At 35.9% G+C, this 23,287-nt stretch overlaps 2 protein-coding genes across 4 annotated transcripts in view; both read right to left on the reverse strand.

The window, feature by feature from the left end:
* Positions 1–181: 181 nt before the first annotated feature.
* On the reverse strand, positions 182–6,960 carry LOC143916627 (uncharacterized). Its single transcript, XM_077437821.1, has 8 exons — positions 6,260–6,960; positions 5,066–5,281; positions 4,789–4,994; positions 4,310–4,680; positions 4,046–4,233; positions 603–1,464; positions 357–518; positions 182–276 (listed from the first exon to the last, which is right to left on the reverse strand). Exons 1-8 carry the CDS (start codon positions 6,854–6,856, stop codon positions 182–184), a joined length of 2,697 nt encoding a protein of 898 aa, XP_077293947.1. The 5' UTR covers positions 6,857–6,960.
* A 6,836-nt stretch (positions 6,961–13,796) lies between these two features.
* The window catches only part of LOC143914989 (uncharacterized protein ZK1073.1), a 64,503-nt gene continuing 55,012 nt past the window's right edge, over positions 13,797–23,287 (reverse strand). For all 3 annotated transcript variants that reach the window (XM_077435457.1, XM_077435452.1, XM_077435458.1), the window contains exons 2-8: positions 22,305–22,355; positions 17,190–17,253; positions 16,981–17,098; positions 16,612–16,894; positions 16,204–16,319; positions 15,957–16,119; positions 13,797–15,879 (exon numbers count right to left, since the gene is read on the reverse strand). In XM_077435457.1, coding sequence (XP_077291583.1) covers positions 15,703–15,879; positions 15,957–16,119; positions 16,204–16,319; positions 16,612–16,894; positions 16,981–17,098; positions 17,190–17,253; positions 22,305–22,355 — 972 coding nt within the window. In that variant the 3' untranslated portion in view covers positions 13,797–15,702. The remainder of the gene's footprint in view (positions 15,880–15,956; positions 16,120–16,203; positions 16,320–16,611; positions 16,895–16,980; positions 17,099–17,189; positions 17,254–22,304; positions 22,356–23,287) is intronic.

The raw sequence follows: 23,287 nt of genomic DNA on the forward strand, positions 1-23,287 counted from the left end.
TATAGGCAAATCCAATTGTTAAAACATTTGCAATATCTAATATTAAATAATATAATTTATATACAAATACATGTCTAATAAGAAACATTATAATCTCAATTACAATAATAATATTATATTTATATAATACTTCAAAATAGAAATTTTAAGTCAACTATTCGAAATTTGATGAATCTTCGATTCAACGTCTCGAAACGGGAAACTGCGGCCGACGATACGGCAAAACAGTGGATGCTAAAGCTGTCCGCTCTTTATTACGAACTGTTTTACATCCAACTAAAAACAAAACAAACATTAACAAAAACAATATCGAATAATACACAAATATATACGAGATGTCACATTACATTACATACCCTGTGTGTTGTTAGATTGAATTGAATTCACTGTCGTTGTCAAATGAAATCGGTTGGCCGAAGAACCGAATCCAGATTTATTTTCCTTCACTGTGGAAATAGTGACGGGCCTTTTAAAAGGTGCCACTTTACCCGTCGGTAGCTTCAATTTCTGTGCCGACACTGAATAAAAAAACAACAACAAATGTTACACTAATTTGATTGTTTTTCAACATAAATATATATAGCATAAATCTTCATACTAACATTTATTACTCTCAAATACGTTAGTGCGTTCTGAGAGTACCTTCTTGATTTCAACGGTTTTGATAGCTTTACAATCGTTCACAGCTTTATGCGCCAACACAAACGTAGAATTCAACATATTCGGATTGACTGTTTTCGTCGATACGAAGTCTTTGCCATGACCATTCAACATTATAAACGTGTCTTCTTGTAAGTCGTTCATTGCGCCGTTAGGTTCGACGTATGTGGAATTTAAAACGTCTTCAGAAGACATTGCCTCATCTTCGTCTGTGGGATCGCCTTCGACGACATCTTCCTCCATGTCCGACAGCAATAAGTGTCCAATTTCCGGACTTTGAACAATATCAATGATGGGACCGTCGGGAATGCTCGCATTTTTCAGATCTAGATTGATCATGTATTTCAAATAAGCATCGTCGCACTGCAAATCGTCCTGTTCGTCTTTCCAAGTTACGGCGCGAGAGCTTTTCGCTTGTCGTATCAGATCTTTGTACTCGTTGACCATTGCCGAAGTGAATATTCCCTGGCTTTTGAGTCTGATATAGTATTTTTTCAACATGTCTAAAGAATTTTTAACAAAGCTGTTCAAATTTGTAATCTCGTCGACGTGAGATATTGTTAAAGATTTTAGATGGTCGGCTTTCGCTTCGGAGATTATCGAATCTTGTTGGGAATCCAACGCTACAGCCAACGGTTCTAATATTGGACAGGCTTCGACTGCCTCGGTTTTCAAGCGTTTGAAATCACTCTCCGACGATTCCAACTCTTCAAGCGCCTTTTCCAATTCCGACTGCATAGACACGGCTTGGCGAATAAGACTTTCGGACGATGATTGTAATCTAGAAACATCATTGCGACATTCCTGAAAAGAAGCAAATTACTTTTAGCATGTCAAGTAAAATAATAAATTGACTAATGAGTTGTTGAAAAAGATTTGTAAGCGGTGACGTCTTGGAGGGCTGGACACCAGCGCCTTGTCCATACAAACGTATTACACTTCTCCCTTCCTCAATTATGGTACTAGAAAAATTATTTTTTAATATGCTATGGCTATCCACCATTGGCATGCATCTGTGCTTTTATTTTTTCGATTAGTTATTATTTATAGGAGCTAGGAGCCGCCAAACATCTATAAAATCACCTCTTTTTTACACCCACGAAAAGAGTCCAGCGTGCTTATTTAACGGTCGATTTAAAAAAAAATACGCGCACAGTTGCATAGAAAATATCTTTCTCATACCGATGATGAAATTTTTTATTTAAAAATTGGTCCAGTTTTGGAGGACAAAATTGGAGAATACGAAAACTCGATTTTGTCGATTTAAAATACGTATTATCTGGTCGAAGCGCAACTGTCGCATTCACTCAATATATATATTAATATATAATTTACCCTTTTGCATTCTCTCGGGTACTATTCTAGCACTTCTTTTGTCCATTCTTCTAGCCACGTGGCCCATTGCCATTTCAATCTCTTCACTCTATTCACAACCCTTGTCATACTTCTCACTCACGTATTCCGTTTCCTGTTTTTCCTCGTTATGTCAAGCATACTTGTTTGAGTGCATTGGACTTTGTGTAACAACTTGGCGTTCAATATCTAAGTTTCACATCCATACGTCATCACTGGTAAAACACATTGATCGAAGATCTTTTTCTTCGGGCAAAGTTGCATTTTTGATATAAAAACCGCATTCATTCGATCAAATGCACTCCATCCTAATTACATACGTCTCTTTGTTTCTTCTTCTTTACTACCGGACACATCTATTATTTGACCCAAATTCAAATAATTATTTACTATTTTATCATCTAATGAAATGCTATCAGGCATGCAATAACTATTGAACATTTTTATTTATCCCATATTAATTGTATTGAGAAAATTCAACTTAAATTTATTAAATCCTTACGCTACCTTTTTCCTACCTATACCCATTCTACTGTTTCCGACATTTTAAAAATCCTTTCTTTTGACAATCTTTCGGTCAGGCGACGACATACTGATGCTATATTCTTCGTTAAGCTCATAAATGGTTTCCTTGATTATTCTGATTTACTGAATAAGGTTAATTTCAGAATCCCAGTTCGGTACTCTAGACGCGTTGCACTCTTTTCACTTGATCCTTTCAATACTAATTCCCAAAAATATTTTTATCTGCAGCGCGTTTATCGTATGTTTAACGGAGAGCTGAATGAGGTTGATCTATTTGGTATTTCCCTACATCAATTCAGGTCTAACATCAAGAGAATCTTGACCGATTGATTAATTTCTTCTCCTATTCTATTTTTCCAATATTATTATACTTTAGTTTAGTTATGTAATGTGCTATTTAATCATATTATAGCTTTCATTCTTTTCCTTTTCATTTGTTTATTTTGTATTTACCTTTTTCATTTGTTTTATATTTGTAAATTTCAATTTCTTCTTATATTCTATTTTATAACCTTTTCCAAATATTTTAATACTATAGTTTAATTATGCAATGTTCTACATATTTTGTCGTGCCTTTATTCTTTACTTTTTAATTTGTTTTCCTTATATTTATCTTTTTCATTTTTGTAAAAATCTATTATTGGACTCGGATGTTACATATATTATTTATTTACTATTTGTTTTTTTTATACATATCTATGTACATCCTGTCTGTTGATTTTTCAATTAATAAAATAAAATAAATTAGTTTGGTCTCATCTATGTTAATTTTTTTAATCCTACTTTCCCTATCCAGCTGTGTTAGTCTGTTAAGTCAGCTGGATCGCGAGCTATTAAAACTATATCGTCTGCGACTGTGATTTTTACAAGCCTCTTCTATGCTTTTACTCCTGCTGTGTCCCATTCCAAGTTCCTGAAAACTTTCTCAAATACCGCATTGAATAACTTGGGCGAGGTGGTGTCTCCTTGCCTTATATATGTACATAATATGTCAAATATGAGGAAACATGTTTTTAAGATTAGATATCAAAAATAAAGCTTTCCGTATCTTCATTTTAGTTGTGTTATTAAAATATCCATCACTTATTTCATTTCTACTGAAAATAAAAAATTACCATCAAAAGGAACAGATTGCTGAGATCGACCCTCAAAAATGTGTGGTCATATGTCGGTACATGATCCATTCCAGATGTATGTCAAAGGAGTGCATGGCAATTTGACTCTACTAATCCAATTTAATCAATGATGCTACTGACATTGAAAACTTACACTTTGACGTTTTTTCCTCAAATAGAGAAAACCAGATTCTTTCCGAGAATTTTATTTATAGCTAACTTTATTTAAAATAAAATTTATCCCACCAAAATTTGCAATCTGTAGGAATTGCCTTACCTGCCTATTCCTTCGGAACGTCACAGTTTGTAAGTCATAATTAAAGATAGGGCCAGATAATACATCAGAATACTAATACATAATACCTACGTATGAATTATAACATAATATTTACATTTTTCAATTGTGGATCGGGTGCTTCTACACATAGAGCTGCAAGAGCTGCCGCAGCACGACGCTTTCTAATAGCTCGTGACGCAAAACCACGTTGTTTCCGTTGCCTTGATAAAACTCCTGACAAATTTGCGAAATGGACCTCAGATTGAGACTTCAGTTTGACGCTCCATTTCTTCAGGAGTTTCTCTAAAAAAAAAAATAACATTTCAATTATCAAATCATTCACCTACTCATTCACACTCAATATGAAACGATTAATCACCAGATATTTCATCCGTTTTAACATCTGAAAAGCCGGTCACTACTCCTGTCTGATTTTCTTTCGCCCGAGCAAGCTCGGCTTCGAGGTGTGCAACTTTCTCCTTTAATCCGTCAGCTTGAGTGAGTTCGTTCTCTAGCCGCGACACTCTTTCTCTCAACTCTTCTGCTTGTTTAATGTATTGAGCGACGTGGCCATCGCAGCTAATAATATTCTTCTTCATCTTCTGCTGAATCTTATTGGCTCGGGTCGCGTACTTGAGAGTGTTGTACGTGTCCTCGTACGATGAACTCGTTGGTGCGACATTCGCGATCATAACAGTACGGCAATTTCCACCAAGACTGTCCTTCAACAACCTAGTCAACTTTGAATCCCTACAATTGATCAATACATTAAAATTTTATTAGTGATTATTCGGTAACAAGGAAAACCCCGTTTACGCCACTGCTTAATATAATACAATAACATATACAGGAACTTGCCTGTACGGAATGAACTTCGCCCCATCGGCTAATTGATTGATACAATTACCGAGCGACAATAAACTGCGATTTATATTGGCTCCTTCTTTGAAACGATCTCCTTTGCAACCGGTAGCTGAAGCTCGCTCACTACCGGCCAAATCAATCATAGATAATTTAACAATTTTGGCTTGATTCGTTGCTTTGGTTCTCATTTTCACGTACACCTACAATAAAACGAAAATTTATTGATATAATCGTATCGTTACAGCTGACATTTGATTCAATACAGTCATACCTGAAAAACGGCATGACTGCGAGAGCTTTCGGCGTTTGCATCCGTCGGATGTTGTGTTCGATTTTTGTTCCCTTTATCCAACATGTCGAGCAATTCCTGAGCAGTGTTAATACTTTTGCTAGACAAGCCTGAAATTTGAACACCGTATTTACCGTCGTCCCTCAGATGTAAGGAACCGGACGGTTGGAGTAAATCGTGGACGTTTTCATTATAGATCTAAAAAATAAATTATAAAATTAGAATCGATGGTTAAGTTTTATTATGTAAAACAGTGTTTTCCAAACTAACAACATGCTCATACATATTTAGTGTTTTTATAAAGTTTAAAACAGGGCTGTGGAGTCAAGAGTCAAAGTTGGAGTCGGAGCATTTCAAGCAGTGTCAAAGTTGTGAATGAGCATAGAAGAGGCTTTTAAAAATCAACCAATTACTTTTTTACTATTACAGTATATGTTAACTAGAGTCTCCTATTAACCGTTTGCCCGCGGCCGTCTTCTATGGAAGTCTGTAGCGCGGCTGTCTTCAATAGAATTGCTGAACTTTGCACGGGATTTTGAGCCTTATATGCGCCTATTTTAACTGTTTTAAGGTTCAAAATTGGTTGAATATATTACTGAGAGTTGAATGCCATCTATTCAATTTGCTTAAAATGAATATATACCAGTCAAAATTAGTTTTTTGTGGAACTATACTGAAACCTCGTTTATGTGACGTCACGTTTGTTGAAAAATGGCGACAATACGTCTCAATTGTATGAAGAATGATTATTTGACCATTAAGCCAAAAACTACGAGATATATTATGTATTTTACTGTTTACAATAATACTTTATGTGTTAATGAACATATCTGGTTACTTGAGTAAATATTAAAATCTGTATTTAAGGTCGAAAACTCGATTGCCAAATTCGCGAAAAAGGTGCTGCGTACAGAGCTTGTTCGCTATATTTATTGCCGCAGGCAAAGGGTTAAGTATTTAAATAATATACTGGGCATTTAATTTGTTGCCATTTGTTAATACGTCTTGAAGATAAGAAAAACAATATATTTCATTGAAATTTGTCCAACAAAAACAGCTAAAATAAAACGAGCATAAGTGTTTTTGAATCGACATTGCCTTTTGGATAAGCCTCAAATTTTTTGCCTACTACAGTTTGGGAAACACAAATGTAAAATATTATGCAGTGTAAAATACCTCTAGATACGACACGCATATTTCAAACTCTCGCTCTTGTCGGTGTTGTTCAATGCATTTGAACAGTTCTCGCATCGTCAGATACGTGATGCCGGGCGTCTCTGGATAACCGACCATCGTGAAAGTCTTACCCGCTCCGGTAGCTCCGTAGACGAAGACTGAGCAATTATAACCCTCCATGAGCGAGGTGATGATGTCTTTGGTGCTCTCGTTGAAGACGTCTACATTCGTCGCCTGGACGCCAAAGACAGTGTCGAATATGAATTGCATTTCTTTATTGGCTTTCTTGAGATAATTGTGCGACGGCTGCTGCACTCCCTGGTAGAAGAATGGCTCTTCCTCTACTTTGGGGTCGAAGATGAGCATCCTCGAATCGACGGGTTTGACGACGATGCGTCTCCCCGTGTCGACTTCCCAATGGTTAGGAGGTCGGATTCGTACGCACACCTTCATGTTGGCCGCTGTTGAAGTCGACTCTGTGGTGCCAAACCGGGAAGGTTTGGGCAGTTGTAAAGAATCCATGGTCTTCACTTTTGGACGTAGCCGACGAGACCTGGGCGAGTAGGCTGCCTTCATAGACTTCTTCAGCGACGACATGGTGTCGTCGTTTGCTTCGACTCCTCAGAAAACAGTTCCTGACTTCGAAAGCACTCAACAGTAGCGATGACGCTGCATTTGCCCGTTGACCGTTCAAACTCAACGGCCGCTTGACGTTTTGCATTCAAACTAGCGAAGTGTTGCCACACTACAAAATACGTTGTGACAATAATACGAATTATTTGGTAAACGGACTACTAGTCATATGTGAACCAGTCACAGGACAACCGGTCGCTCTAGATCGGTCACTCGTGATCATCCGTCACGCTAAAACTGGTTGACCGATTTTAGGGTGTGACCAGTTTTAGGGTGACCAGTTTTAGTGTGACGGGTGATCACGTGTGACCGATCTAGAGCGACCAGTTGTCCTGTGACCGGTTCACATTTGACTAGTAATCACCGAACCGAATTATTTATTTATGATAAACATCATAAAACTAAATCTCTACATTCAAATTATTATTTTTATTTCAATCAAATTATCTTTTTCTTAAAATTAACTCGGTGCTACCATCCCATTCTCTAATGGCAGCAGGCACACAGCTAGATTTTTTTTTAATGGTAGGGGAAAATTTTTCTTTAATGAGGTGGAGGACTTGCAAGTTAATTTTTTACTAGGGAGTCGTGTATTATTATGGGTAAACGGATTATTCCACAGAAAGCGATCTCGCGCACGTCACTAAAATTGCGATCACGGAACATCTGGCACTCGAGTTCTCGTTAGTAGGGCCGCCCAGAGGGGGGGGGGGGGGAAGCAGAATTCCAGGGCCCGGACTACTTGAGGGATCCCATGCTGGAATGTTTGACTGATCGATATTAATATTTTATATAAAAATACATATATTTCTTTAATGCTAAATGTTTATAATTTTTTGATCAGCGCATTCTTTGTGTCCATCGTCAATGTGAAATCGTACCTGTTATATCATACTTTCTTATTCGAATATTTCAAAAAATAACATATAGGTATTTTTCTAATAGTTCTGATAATTTTTTTGCATATTAAAATTTATTATAAAAATATTTTTTTTTTTGGTTTGTCATAGGGTATGAAATTATTTTTCCAGGGCCCAGAATTCCTCTCGCCAGCCCTGCTTGTTAGTACAATATTTCGATTGATGGAGTTTTTGGGTGACAGTGTTCCGTGATCGAGATTATATTGACGTGCGCGCGAGATCGCTTTTTGCGGAATAATCACCGAACCATTATTATGTATTAGAGCAGTACAACTCAAACACTGGTCCGCATATATACAAACTTGATTTCATTTCGCGTGGTTAGCATATTAGCTTTCGAGCAGTGTCACGCTGCTGGCCAGACCTTGATTTGTGAATAGAGATCGATCATTTCTTATCAGAGTTTGCGAACTTCTCTGATTTTTATTGAAATGGTTCCTATAAAATTGGCATTCCCTCCCCGATTTCTATTGAAAATCTTAGATTTTTCTACGCCTCAAGGTTCGTCGGTTTGTAGAAAAAAATGCTGCGAAAATTTCTCCATGTCTCTGTGGATGATTATTTATCGTATAAAAAGTCGTATTGTATGAATTCTTATTGATCGTACTTACTTAAAAATAGTATGAAGCTTTAATTATTTTTAAATATCTTAAATGTAAGTTCTAAGTTAATATTATTGTGTATAATTTATTGTTTTTACATTCGCTTTAAATTTTAAATCAAAGTTTTTTTTAAAATGGATCCAAATAAAACCATTTAAAATTAAGTGACCATCGCAACGCTTATGGATGAAAAGACGTACAGTTTCAAACAAATTGCGAAAAAATTTTATATTTGTCACCATACAGTGTTAAATATTGCACAGTCCTCTAAAAGTGATGATTGCAGTCGGCTGTTGGTATTCATGCAATACATCAAGGAATAAAAAGAAATTGAATGTTGGAAGAGAATTTCATTTTATGAGCCACTAGATTTAAAATAAATAACAAAAATATTTGAATTTGAATTTACTTGCTTATTCGATTCAGTCGAAGAAAAATGATCGAGCCTCATCCAGGCAAAATTTGATCATGAATATTTAACGTTTCAATCTATATACATATATAAAAATCAATGTTTGTCTGTCTGTCTCAAATAGGCTCCTAAACCAAAGAACCGATTACGATGGAACTTTCAGGATTTGTTGTATGCATGTCCGAAAAGATTACTGTGAAAAAAAAGGAAAAATCTTCTTAATAATAATATTCGTAATTACGATTTTATCAACGTGAAAGTATGAAGCGCCAGTGTGTAGTTAAGGAAATGTTTACGTTGGTAACCAACTTGCGCGCACGCATTGCCAACGTACAAATACATTACGTACCACTCATACCAACCTGACATTACGTACCACTCACAACAATCCTACATACATATGTATATATATATATATATATATATATATATATATATATATATATATATATATATATATATATATATATAATATATATATATATATATATATATATATATATATATATATATATATATATATCTAATCTATAATTTGGAAAGAGACTTTGTATGTATGTAAATATCCTTGGTCGTCGTCGTCGTCGTCGTCGTCGTCGTCTTCGTCCGTAGATCGGTGACGTCATCGAACACGTGATTCGATTTTTTTTTTTTCGATCCATGGGCGCCGATTTTTTTTTTCGTTTCAATGGATTCACCCCCGCGGGGGCGCAAGGCGAGTAGTTTAATGGGGCCCCGCCAGGGGCGCCACAAGGGGCGCAGCCCCGTGGGGCCCCAGCCTCATGGGGCGCAGCCCCATGGGGATCAAAAGGGGGCGCCACAAGGGGCACAGCCCCGTGGGGCCCAGAAGGGGGTGCCACAAGGGGCGCAGCCCCGTGAAGCCCCGAAGGGGGCGCGGGGGGCCCAGCCTCATGGGGCGCAGCCCCATGGGGCTCAAAAGGGGGCGCCACAAGGGGCGCAGCCCCGTGGGGCCCCGAAGGGGGCCCGGGGGGCCCAGCCTCATGGGGCGCAGCCCCGTGGGGCCCCGAAGGGGGCCCGGGGGGCCCAGCCTCATGGGGCGCCACAAGGGGCGCAGCCCCGTGGGGGCCCGGGGGGCCTAGCCTCATGGGGCGCAGCCCCATGGGGCTCAAAAGGGGGCGCCACAAGGGGCGCAGCCCCGTGGGGACCCGAAGGGGGCCCGGGGGGCCCAGCCTCATGGGGCGCAGCCCCATGGGGCTCAAAAGGGGGCGCCACAAGGGGCGCAGCCCCGTGGGGCCCCGAAGGGGGCCCGGGGGGCCCAGCCTCATGGGGCGCAGCCCCATGAGGCTCAAAAGGGGGCGCCACAAGGGGCGCAGCCCCGTGGGGCCCCGAAGGGGGCCCGGGGGGCCCAGCCTCATGGGGCGCAGCCCCATGGGGCTCAAAAGGGGGCGCCACAAGGGGCGCAGCCCCGTGGGGCCCAGCCTCATGGGGCGCAAGCCCTAATAGGCATTAACTAAGGGGGGCGAAGCCCTAGACGGCAATTAATCATGGGGGCGCGGAGGGGCGAAGCCCTAAAAGGCAACTGATCATGGGGGCGAAGCCTTAGACGGCATTTAATCATGGGGGCGCGGAGGGGCGAAGCCCTAAAAGGCATTAACTAAGGGGGGCGAAGCCCTAAACGGCAATTAATCTTGGGGGCGCGGGGGGCGAAGCCCTAAAAGGCAACTGATCATGGGGGCGAAGCCTTAGACGGCATTTAATCATGGGGGCGCGGAGGGGCGAAGCCCTAAAAGGCATTTACTAAGGGGGGCGAAGCCCTAGACGGCATTTAATCATGGGGGTGCGGAGGGGCGAAGCCCTAAAAGGCATTAACTCAGGGGGGCGAAGCCCTAAACGGCAATTAATCTTTGGAGCGCGGGGGGCGGAGCCCTAAAAGGCATTAACTTAGGGGGGCGAAGCCTTAGACGGCATTTAATCATGGGGGCGCGGAGGGGCGAAGCCCTAAAAGGCATTAACTAAGGGGGGCGAAGCCCTAAACGGCAATTAATCTTGGGGGCGTGGGGGGCGAAGCCCTAAAAGGCAACTGATCATGAGGGCGAAGCCTTAAACGGCATTTAATCATGGGGGCGCGGAGGGGCGAAGCCCTAAAAGGCATTAACTAAGGGGGGCGAAGCCCTAAACGGCAATTAATCTTGGGGGCGTGGGGGGCGAAGCCCTAAAAGGCAACTGATCATGGGAGCGAAGCCTTAGACGGCATTTAATCATGGGGGCGCGGAGGGGCGAAGCCCTAAAAGGCATTAACTAAGGGGGGCGAAGCCCTAAACGGCAATTAATCTTGGGGGCGCGGGGGGCGAAGCCCTAAAAGGCATTAACTAAGGGGGGCGAAGCCCTAGACGGCATTTAATCATGGGGGTGCGGAGGGGCGAAGCCCTAAAAGGCATTAACTAAGGGGGGCGAAGCCCTAAACGGCAATTGCTCATGGGGCGTGGAGGGGCGAAGCCCTAGAAGGCAAAGGCTCAGGGGGGTGCCGAGGGCGAAGCCCTAGAAGGCAAAAAAAAAAAAATGATTTTTTTAAATTTTTTTTTTGATTTTTTTTTTATTTTTTTTTTGATTTTTTTTTTTATTTTTTTTTAATTTTATTTTATTTTTTTTTTTTTAAATTTTTAAATTTTTTTTTTTTTTTTAATTAAATTAGCTTAGTCATGTTTAAGCGGTTTATATTATAAACACTGAGCGAAGCCGGGTAATACAGCTAGTATATATATATATATATATATATATATATATATATATATATATATATATATATATATATATATATATATATATATATATATATATATATATTAATATATATATATATATATATATATATATATATATATATATATATATATATATATATATATATATATTATGGAGGATGAACGAATGAGACGACTGGCATGTTAATGCACGTGTTTATTATATGACAGCTGAAGACAGAGTGAGTAGTAGCTCTCCGAACCCAGCCGAGTTGGTTCCCACTCGCAGGAAGGCAACCAAACTCGACCATGTCGTATAAGCGAGCCGCCACATCACTCCCCCCCCCCCCCAGCATCAGCGATACCAAAATTACAAAGAAACAAATTTTACAAAAGAAAAAAATTATTGTTACACAAAGAGAAAAAAATTATTACGTGGGGAGAAAAAAAATTGTTGACGTGGGTCATCCGCTGTATACATAGGTGTACCGCCCTGAATGGTCGGTAGATTCGAGGGCGGTGACGTCGCGAGCAGGACGGTGGCTGGTCCGATGGTCGCGCCGATGCGATGCGATGCTGCGGCGGCGCCGCTCTTCCGAGGCTGATGTCGGTTGGTGGGGCGGCGGGGGCGGCAGGGGCATCGATGTGGTTGATGATACTCCGAGCTGGACCGTGAGTCGTTGTGGCTCGTGGAGGTGTTGTAGCGCTACCGCCCGTCTCAGCGTGACGACGCTCGTGGGGACGGACGGGGCCTTGATGATGATGATGGTGCTGAGGTGTTGTATGTCTTGTGGTGCTGGATGACCGTTCTATGTGTAGTGGATCGCGCATGACTCCACATCCAGCTGTCAAGATCGTCGTCTCATTCGCTCCCCCATTTTTTTAAGCACCTGTCATCGACGTTGTGGCTGGACGTCGGTAGGTAGGTAGCCGTGTCTGCTCGTTTATTGTCACCCGCGGGCCGCGACGCGTGTTGTGTTGATGGCGATGGGGGCGCGGCGGGTAGCTTCCCGCCTGGCTCGGCGAGGCAGGGATGAGCGGCATGTTGAAATTGATCGAGGCTGCGTGGCTCGATGTCGGGGGTCACCAGTATGGAGGATGAACGAATGAGACGACTGGCATGTTAATGCACGTGTTTATTATATGACAGCTGAAGACAGAGTGAGTAGTAGCTCTCCGAACCCAGCCGAGTTGGTTCCCACTCGCAGGAAGGCAACCAAACTCGACCATGTCGTATAAGCGAGCCGCCACAATATATATAAAAATCAATGTTTGTCTGTCTGTCATGTATGCATTCTTATACCATTCAACCAATTGCGACGAAACTCACATGAGTTACTGTGTGCATGCCCGCGATGGTTTCTCGCCCAAAAACGGGAACGGGACGGGAAAACAGGAATGGTTGGGAATGCAACGCGATAATTTCAAATGTTAATGGAACGAGAATTGCATGTCTTATTTTGGCATTGCAACGCATGCCGGGTTCAGCTAGTTCATTATAAAATTGAATCAATCAATGCAATGTGTCGTTCGTGAATAAAGCGGAAAAATCATTAAACTAAATTAAACTGTAACAATAAAGTGATTTTTATGCGTGTTTTTTTTTATAATAATTTTAATTATTTAGTTGTGTTGAAATTTCCTTCGCGTGTGAAACCATTATAGTACTTCTTTTGTCCACCTTTCGTCCATTCTTCTAGCAACTTTGCCATTTCAATCTCTTCACTCTATCCATTATGTCCACTACCCTCGTCATAATTCTCACCCACATATTCCGCTTCTTGTCATTCCTCGTTATACCAAGTATACAGCGTTCCATACTACTTTGAGTGCATCGAACTTTGTGTAGCATCTTGACGTTGTATAATGTATGAAATTACACTTTTCCTAATATTCATTTTCAAAAGGGTGTGGCGGCTCGCTTATACGACATGGTCGAGTTTGGTTGCCTTCCTGCGAGTGGGAACCAACTCGGCTGGGTTCGGAGAGCTACTACTCACTCTGTCTTCAGCTGTCATATAATAAACACGTGCATTAACATGCCAGTCGTCTCATTCGTTCATCCTCCATAAGGGAAACAAAATTACGTGTTGATGTTTATTTGTGTCCTGTGTTGACTATCTGGTCTTATTTTTGAAAATAAAACCATTTCATGAAAATCTCATAATGCAAATCTTTAGAAACCCATATTTTTAGCAACTATTTTTTCCAATTTTGGCATTTTCATTTTTCATTTTAGCATTTTGGAGTGACAAAAAAAAACTTTCTCACAATTAAATAATGTATTAAATTTTAATTCAAGGTAAATACACTGTTTTGAAATACATTACATCCTACATACATACATATATCAAAATCTCATAAAAGACAACTTGAACATATGATATTAATAAATAGATACATTTCTACGTCATAATATCATGCGCACATTTTATATTGTGCACACATTGAAACATTGTATATTCTATTTTGCAATTCCATTTCCAAGTTTTTGTAGATAGTGTTGGAGAAATTGTTATCAAATACATATAAACAACTGACCAAGATAAGTCAGGGGCTACGCTGAGCATTTCTTTTTAAACTTCAAACGTAAAATTTAAAACTGGCTTGTGCAACATTGAGAATTTTTAGAATCCATCTCCAGATGTTTATTACCAAACACTTCTGCATAGAATACGAAGACTCCTAAATATTAAATAAGTAATTGTCATATACCTAAAAAAAACTATTAAAATGTGTTCTATAGTTATAATCTACAGAATTAAAGCAATCACATATGCACAATAATTTTTTCTAACAGTTAGTACATAATACCTAATACGTATGCAATCATGTTTCATTTTCACTTTTATTTTCAAGTTTTGAAGATTTTTGCTATTGAATTTTTAGCCTTAAAAAGCTTTTGTAACCGTACGACGAAAATTGAATCATAGTACTATTACTCTGACTTAAAATTTGAAATATTCATTTAAAAAAAATTGTATATTTGTATACATATATATTATATACTTTTTGCCCATAATAAACAGGAAAAAGGTGAATACAATTTTCAAAATATTTTTCAATGCAACATTTGTACTCTTTCTATAGGTGATACAATTATAAAAAATATTTTTAATGATAGTGTATACATATAATATACCTTCCCTTTACACGTCCTACTTTAATCATATTGAATGGAATGAAAATGTGAGTTTTTATTTTGACAGCAACGGAAAGACCAATTATTTTCTTATCAAAGGATCATATAACTTAATTAAAAAGCTTATAAAAATGAACTATACACATATTGAAAAAGAAACAGTTTCTAAAACAACCACTTACAAATTACTCAACCGTATGCAAGTCTTTCTTTCTTATCAATCACTATATACATATGTATATGTATACGTATAACGTTTTGTTTATACGTCAATTCAAAATCATCTTGATATTATACATATATTTGAGAATTGCACAGTTGTTGAAACTGAGGCTTTTCGCATTTTTCAATTTTTAAGAGACTACCACTTAAATCAAAAGGAAATAATATAATAAATAGTTTGTCAAAAAGTTTTCTTTTCAGCAACTTTTTGTGATTATTCTTGGGATATTTATTATGATTAACAATCGAAGTGTAAGAATGTGAAAACAAATTCAAAAGTATGTGCTGCTATAATATGCCAACTATTCAGTCAGTCTGAGATATATTCTGCTTAATAGACTTGACAATAGATCAGATATTATACTTACAATGTACATATATACGTGAAATCCATCGCATATAATTGTTTTTAATTTTTATAAAGGTCTTTTTATAATATTTTGAATTGAATTACATCAGTCTATAATGTTGTTCTTCTAAAGTCAGACTCTTGCGTAAATAGTAATATTAAAAATGTATTCTATAACATGTATAATTGTATAGTTTTATTCAAAATGTAATTTTAATGAATTTTACATCATTGCTAACATTGAAAAGTTGTACATAGTTGTATAAATGGTTCTATTGGGTTTTATAATTGATTTTAAGTTTTGGATAGAGCTCCGAGTGAACACAGAAGCATTATTACTAATTTGTTGAATAAATTGTTGCCTAAACAAACAAATGTATAAATTCCATTTTTTTTTTCATTTTTTAAGAAGTTTTGGCAACAGAATTGACGTCATCTTCGTGGATGACATCGGCGTGGCCCTAGGCTTTTCGAGCTGGATCACCTATTGTGATGGACAAACGACGAATATTTGGTTTATCATATTCTTCCATGCTCATGGCCCTTGACATACGTCTCTCAACTCCAGGAAGCGAAAGAGATGTCAACAAGCCTTGTCCTTGACAGAACAGTAGAAGACTCTGGGAAACTTTAGCCGGCTGTGGAGAAATAAATCAATTTAAATAAGCAACACAAAGTTATTACCATTCAAATAAATAGATATACATATTCGTACCGCTTCAGTCAAAACATCTCCTGCTCGTTCCACTTTCAACATTGTCACTTTATTCTTGTCTTGTTCGCGATAGAGCTTCTCCACCACACCAGAGTATGGTGAAAGTGCACCAGTCACAAGAAGCGTATCCAATTGACAACCTTTCAGTGATAAATCTCTGCGGCTGAAACAAGAATATAAATCAACACTTTATAATGGAAATTAATATTTATAATATAAGCGATCTATGATTGTAGTAAATACGTACTTGAGGAATGCTCGTACATACAACTTCAAATTGTGACTGTTGAGCGATCCACGGAGACGAGAAACAAATTCTTGTAAAACTCTATCTTTATCCGTTTCTGTTTCTTGAACGATGTGCTGGAATTTTTTTAAACAAATACTTTAGATCTATGTATACAAATATACATATGTATATTTTTCATTCATAATTAAAAATAAATAATAACATATCACAGTATATAAGAATATACAAATTTTGTATAGAAAATGTTTTCATCTATGGTTGACCAATCCATCATTTTTGACAGGAGAGTCCAGTGATAAATAAATATAATTATTACTTGATATATTTGGAAATAAAGTCTACATCAAAAGTTGTGAGAGATCACTTCCCTGATTGATACGATAAACAAATAATTAATACACTTACATGACCAAACTTATGGTAGAGTAAAAACTCTTCTTCGGATTGAGTAACTTCTCCGCCACGCCATTTAAGGAATTTATTTTTGAATACGTCCATGACAGAGGCAGCAGATCCAGTACAATTGATTAGGATCAAACCTAAGAGTCGTCGAGGATGTGCCAGCCCGCAGCGAGCTAGCACATTAGCTCCGGCACCTTCTCCCAATCCTACGGCATACTTAACGTGCAAAAAGTCCAGAACGGTCACCAAATCTTCTCCCAAGGTTTGCAGAGTTGGAAATTGATACCTAAAATAATACATATATATATATTTGTAATGAAGATTTAAGCTTCGTTTCTAAATATAGTGTTATTGTCATTTTGAAATTCCTACGAGTCTGGTAGATCTGGGGCATTGTCTTCGTGTCCTGGAACATCAATGTGTATGAAACATGAACGATCACGAATTTCGAGCATGCAGGGACTATTGACGAAATCATGGAAAGATGTGTCTGAAAGCAATTATATAATTTTAATATGAATAGAATTTTACGTTATCACAATACAATTATATTTATACGAATATTATAATAGAATACATACGGTTGCAACCCAAATCGTGGACTGTGAGGAAAACGCAACGTTTCTCCTGTTGACTTAGGTCGCCCTGTAATATTAATTATATCATTTATAGTAGAGAATATTTAAATTGAAATCGGGCAAAATTTTAACTAGGTATTGAAAACCCAATCCTGTGAAACTTATATAATATTATACATATGTATTCAAATACATATTTTGTAAGTAAATTGTTTATTATCATATACATAGATTATATTTACATGATACAATTGTGTCAAATATGAATTAATACAAAAGGATTATTCGAACATTATATAATATGTATATACTAGTGTTGTACCCGATGAAATATCATCCCATGGGTGTTGGAATATTAAGTTATTAAATAAAAAAAATTTAAAATAAATGTGTCGGTCCTGTGTTCGATCCGCACGTGGTCGCATTTTTTTCAAATACCGTTTAAATATATTTAATTTCATTTTTGTATTTAATTGCATAATATGAAAAAAAATATGTAAAAACTACCTACCTATCTAATATATAATTTCGAAAGAGACTTTGGAAACATCGAAAACAAATCAAAGTGACGACGATATCAATATCATTGAATAATATTTTTTTTCGATTCAAATAAATTTAATTAAAAAACAAATTAATGTTTACTATTACATTAACCATGTTTAAGCTATTTATATTCCAAATACCGAGCGAGTAAAAAACTACTAGTAAAACACCAATAGAAAAATTAATTAATTAAATAAATTTTCAATAGATGGTGGTAAATGCTCCGAGTCTATTTGCCTAGAGGAAAAATTGGTAGCAAACAGTATATATATATATATATATATATATATATATATATATATATATATATATATATATATATATATATATATATATATATATATATATATATATATATATATATATATATATATATATATATATATATATATATATATATATATATATATATATATATATATATGTATATACATTGAAGTCTTCTTCTTTTGTTATTTTATTCAGAGAGATGTAATAAGAATAGAGGGGCCCTTACGAATAAATAATTGTTGTCAATTTTACGCGGTACGTCTCTATAAATACGCTACATCGCACCGAATACAATCGGATCAATTTACTTATAAAAATGTATCCCATGTTGTTTATTGTGTGTTTTTGAATGTATAGTGCAATTTTTACCGATGCTTGCCCATTTTGCAAGTAATACAAACAAACAGAGAAGTTTTTATCGGACATACGTCGAGCACCAAGCGTCAAATACGACTGACGCTAAAATTATTTAGATCTGTCCGTGGACAGAATGTCACTTGACAACAATATAACACCTAAAGCCCCTTCTATTAATATTACATTTCTCTGATTATATTCGTATACGTTTTGTTTGCAGTGGTTTAAGTGATACATATATGTATGTCGAATCGAAACGACTATTATAGTACAGCGAGCGTTATCTCAGACAGACAGACACACATAATAGCGATACATTTATAAGATTTTTACGAAGAATAAGTATTGCGTTAATACATGACCTGAGCGTTATCTCAGACAGACATATATAATAGTGATATTATATATGTATATAAGATTTTTACAAAGAATAAGTATTGCATTAGTACATGACATTATGTTAAATTCATTCTTAAATTGAATTAGCTTGTTTTTGTTTACTGTGAAGTTGGGAGAGGGTGAGGCTATGTAATTTCATTTAAATTATGATTACTCAATATGTGGTCTAAATTTTTATAATTTCAATTTCAGAGATAAAGCAATTGCACCTTGTTTTAAATTTGACAGTGTAGGAAAATAAAAGCAATGATAAAATTGAACGAAAAGCCATCGTCTGCTAAATTTGACACAAAATAGAGTGAAATGAGTTTAAAATTATTATCATATTTTAATTTTGCCTTAGCAACTCTGGTGTTCCATAAAGTTCCTCTTGTCTACATAATGGCTCCCATCCCCATCGTTTGCGTCTTCTGAATTGCGTAGTCCTACGCCACCTAACCAACCCACCCACCCCCCCAAATAAAGTTCAAAGTTCAGCCTGGAAACCCTCCATTCACCAAAGAACCCTTGTCGAGCACCCTAACCATCTCGGCTTATACGACAAATCCTCTTCGTGCGTGTCCAATGATACGCTCTTTCGCGTTACAACCAAACGAACTACGAAATACAATTAGTCATTCATCTTGTTGAATAAACCCCACACTTTTATTACATGTAGATCGATCATAAAATAACCAAAAAAAAAGTCTACTTAAAGAAATGTGGTTAGTTTGTAGAACTCACCTGTGTAGACGACTGATTATACTTAGGTATATGTCCCTGGATAAGCGTTAAAAAGTTACATACAATATATTATTAGTAATTCTTGTAATAAGCCAATTCACACCGAAACAAAATCATACTGGTTGAATGCTATTTCATACATTAGTTATCTAAATTGTATTAGTTATGTAAACCAAACACTATGGTCTTTCCCTTACATACTCGTATGTTCTTATGTACATACAAATGATATGATCCATATTCAAATCCAATGTATTATGAACATTTATAAGGATTGTAAATAGGTTTTCGAGCTCTTTTTTCTATTTTGCTGTAGATTAACATTATAATAATATAATACTATGATTACTAACCAAATTAAATTAAATTGTAAAATAGAAAATGATCAGTAGATCAGTAGCTATTAAAATAGATATAAGATGTATTGTGAACATAATTTCGTAATAATAAAAGCATTTAAAAATCAAAAAAAATATTCAAATCCCTACTTGTCAGGTTCATATTATTATTATTATTATATTCTAATGTATGTAAGTTAATTTGTTATCTTTTTGTTTAGTACGTAATTTAGAAACTTTCATTTCAAAATAAATCAATAAAATTGTGTTGAAAAAGAAGACTTTCACATTTAATATGTATGTATATAAAAATTTTCATTTAATTAAGCAAATTTGCTTTCAAAGTCTCAAAATTATTCTGAATATATAAGTAATTGCTTGAAATTATTTAAAGTGATAGCTTGAATTATTTAAAGAAATTATCATAAGTAATTATCTGAATATATATGTATGTATGTATGTATGTAAGTACACTCAGTGGCGGATCAAGTAAATGGGGGATTTGAAATTTGAGGCCCCCACTTCAGTAAAAAAAATGCTATCATCGTTTTTCATTATGATTTTAGAAAACCATATTTTTTAAATTTATTTACTATATTTACTTGAAACACTAACAGTTTTTGGAATAAAATAGGTACCATTTTAAAATACTTTTGTAAAATAGGTATAAATTTCATTTATTCTTGGCTTACGAACGTATATTATAATAGACAATGATTATAATTTGTAAGTTGTAAATTTTGATAGCAAAGTTCCATTTCGGGGGCCCCGATATTAGGGGCCCCGAAGCGCGCGCTTATTTTTAATGTATGATAAACCACCGCTGAGTACACTCATATAAATTAATGAGTATTCTACATGAAAAATGTAAATTAGGCTTAAAACTAAGTCAACGGAATGGAAAATGTAAGACGAAATGAATTTTATTATATGCAAAATATTATTTTAAAATACAGTTTTCGTTTTAATATCATAGTAGATTAGTTACGTAAGAAAATGTAAACATTGTCTAAAAGGGAAAAGAAAAATAAATGTCTGAAAGCATAATATTCAGGGTGCTTGGTAGCTCGATGCAAAGCCTTGAAGGGTTGATAGCTTACATAATTTACAACATTTTGAGCCACACATACCTCAGTCCAAAGTTTGGTGGTTTTTAATAAAAACACCAAAATCTCACAGTTAATTGCTAATACTGCTCAAGTTAAAAGAGGTATGTTAGTCAATTATAATTTTTTTGTTTGTCCAATGTTTATTCAATCAAATAAAAACAAATACAACCATCTGTGTCAACAGAAAAAAACAATAGAGGCACCATAAATTTTCAAAAATTTGTCAAGTAGGAAAAATCCGATAATTTTTTTGTATTTAAAAAATTATTTTAAACCTTTATAAAAACATGGCTGTTTATTGTCCTTTCTATTAAGATATCACTGATGCAGATGTCTTGCCAATTATCAGAATTAAGGTGTAAAACCTAATCGAGGAAGCGCGTTGAATATAAGTTTTTACTAAAAATCTTTAAAAATGAAATAAAAAAAAACCGTAAGACTTTGGACTGAGGTATGTGTGGCTCAAAATGTTGTAAATTCTGTAAGCTATGAACCCTTCAAGGCTTTGTATCGAACTACCAAACACCCGTAGAATAATATTTTTTTAAATAATATATACAAAACAAATCTTTTTATTTCGAAAATTTATTTTTTTTGGTTTTGATTGTCATAATATTAAAAAATTCTAAGAAATCTTAAGAAACTTCGTATGATTACATACATACACATATGTATATATATGTATGTACATTGTTTTGACAGTTTATCAGAGAAAAATATTAAATAATTATTAAAATATTAAATAAATACAGTAAAAATATATATGACAGATAATGAGAGCCTATAATGCAAATTTTATAAGAAATAGTGTGAGAAAGATAAAGTCATAGGCGTTTAAACAATTAACATCTGACAAGACGAGTGGGTGGCGGAAAGTCAAATAGGCTATTGGCTATTGGCAATGGGTTAGCTGTCACCGTCTCCAAAATTAAACGTCAACGTTTTCAAAGATTTTACATTTTTAAAAGTGTCTATTGCAATTATTTTTCACCATCGTACTGGCGGAATCGATTTAAATTGCTATCAGTGACCAAACCGCGCAAAATGGCAAAGTTTCAAACCGATCGGAAGAATGTAAGAATATGCAAAGTGAAACATAGAATAGCCTTGGATTAAAAAGAGACAAAATTAAACAAAAAACTCTAAAAACCAAAAATTTCAACATTTCATTATGAAATATTAAATTTATACCATCTCCCTATATTGAAAACATTATATTTTTTCACACAATAAAGTAATAATTGAGTATTGTATGCAAATATGTATACATTCATAATATTATTTCAGTTCTAATGCAATAATATTTAAAAGCTGAAAATTAAACAAATGAGTATTAAATATGATTATGATATAAATGATTATATACAAAATTATACCTGAACGTGCACGTGGATGTCTCCGCTGCGATCCGTGCTGACGACGTATTTCTGAAACAAAACCAAACGATGTCGTTGCATTAATAACGAAATTGAAAGCATCCATTAACATCGACACATTTAATATTGATGGATTTTATATGTATAAGCCGAGTCTTAGACAGAGTTTGACGATGTGTACTCGTCTTACTTCATAAAATTTGCGATAATCTCCGCGTGTTTTCCCGCACCCTACGAGATTATCAACCCTCATGCGGAAAAGCTATTACTTTGACAAACTCGAATTAGCCCCCGGTAGATTCAATCTTGTCGGCATTAACTGGCTAACGTCCGGGGACCTACATTTCCAACGAAAATATTGTTTCTGTTTAATTACTTTTACTTGCACGAATGAACGAAAATATAGGGCATGTATGTATGTATGTGATAAGTCGCCATCTGAAAGAGACTATAATATTATACTGTATATAGTAAGAATTAATGAAAAATAAATATAATTATTATATTCATTTTATATACATAAATATAATATGTACATACAAAAACAGTATAATAACACTGTTCGACACGAATAATGGTTCAGAGACGAGATATGACTTTTCTTATAGATGTATGACCAGTAAATACGAATCTGGTAATAAAAAATGTTGATTGGCTCGAGATTCGGAGATATGTACATGTGTTTTTTTAAATCGCGCGATTTTTCTATATATCTTGGTGTTGTTCGGTCGATTTCTCAAAATCTGTCAATTTTCTGTTCAAAATTAATATTCGAATCTATATTCGGGTATTTTATCTTTCATTTTTAATACTTTTCGGCTTTCAAATCTCTATAAGTAGTCGTCCAGTTCAAATCAAAAATCAAAAGTACATATTTTCACTTGGGATTTGTTCCCACTGTTAATACTATTTTATATTGAGTACTTTCTATTGAAACGTGTTTATTGGGATAGTATTCTGGCCACACTATTTTTTGTTTTCGT

This window comes from Arctopsyche grandis, chromosome 1 (assembly GCF_051622035.1).
Source record: "Arctopsyche grandis isolate Sample6627 chromosome 1, ASM5162203v2, whole genome shotgun sequence".
Taxonomy (NCBI): domain Eukaryota; kingdom Metazoa; phylum Arthropoda; class Insecta; order Trichoptera; family Hydropsychidae; genus Arctopsyche; species Arctopsyche grandis.

Bases quoted from the DNA above. Each gene is read 5' to 3' on its own strand.
- LOC143916627 (XM_077437821.1), bottom strand. From the start codon at position 6,856: ATGTCGTCGCTGAAGAAGTCTATGAAGGCAGCCTACTCGCCCAGGTCT. The intron at 4,995-5,065 runs GTATGACTGTAT...GTTTTATTGTAG, and splicing joins GCAGTCATGCCGTTTTTCAG to GTGTACGTGAAAATGAGAAC. The intron at 4,681-4,788 runs GCAAGTTCCTGT...GATCAATTGTAG, and splicing joins GCGAAGTTCATTCCGTACAG to GGATTCAAAGTTGACTAGGT.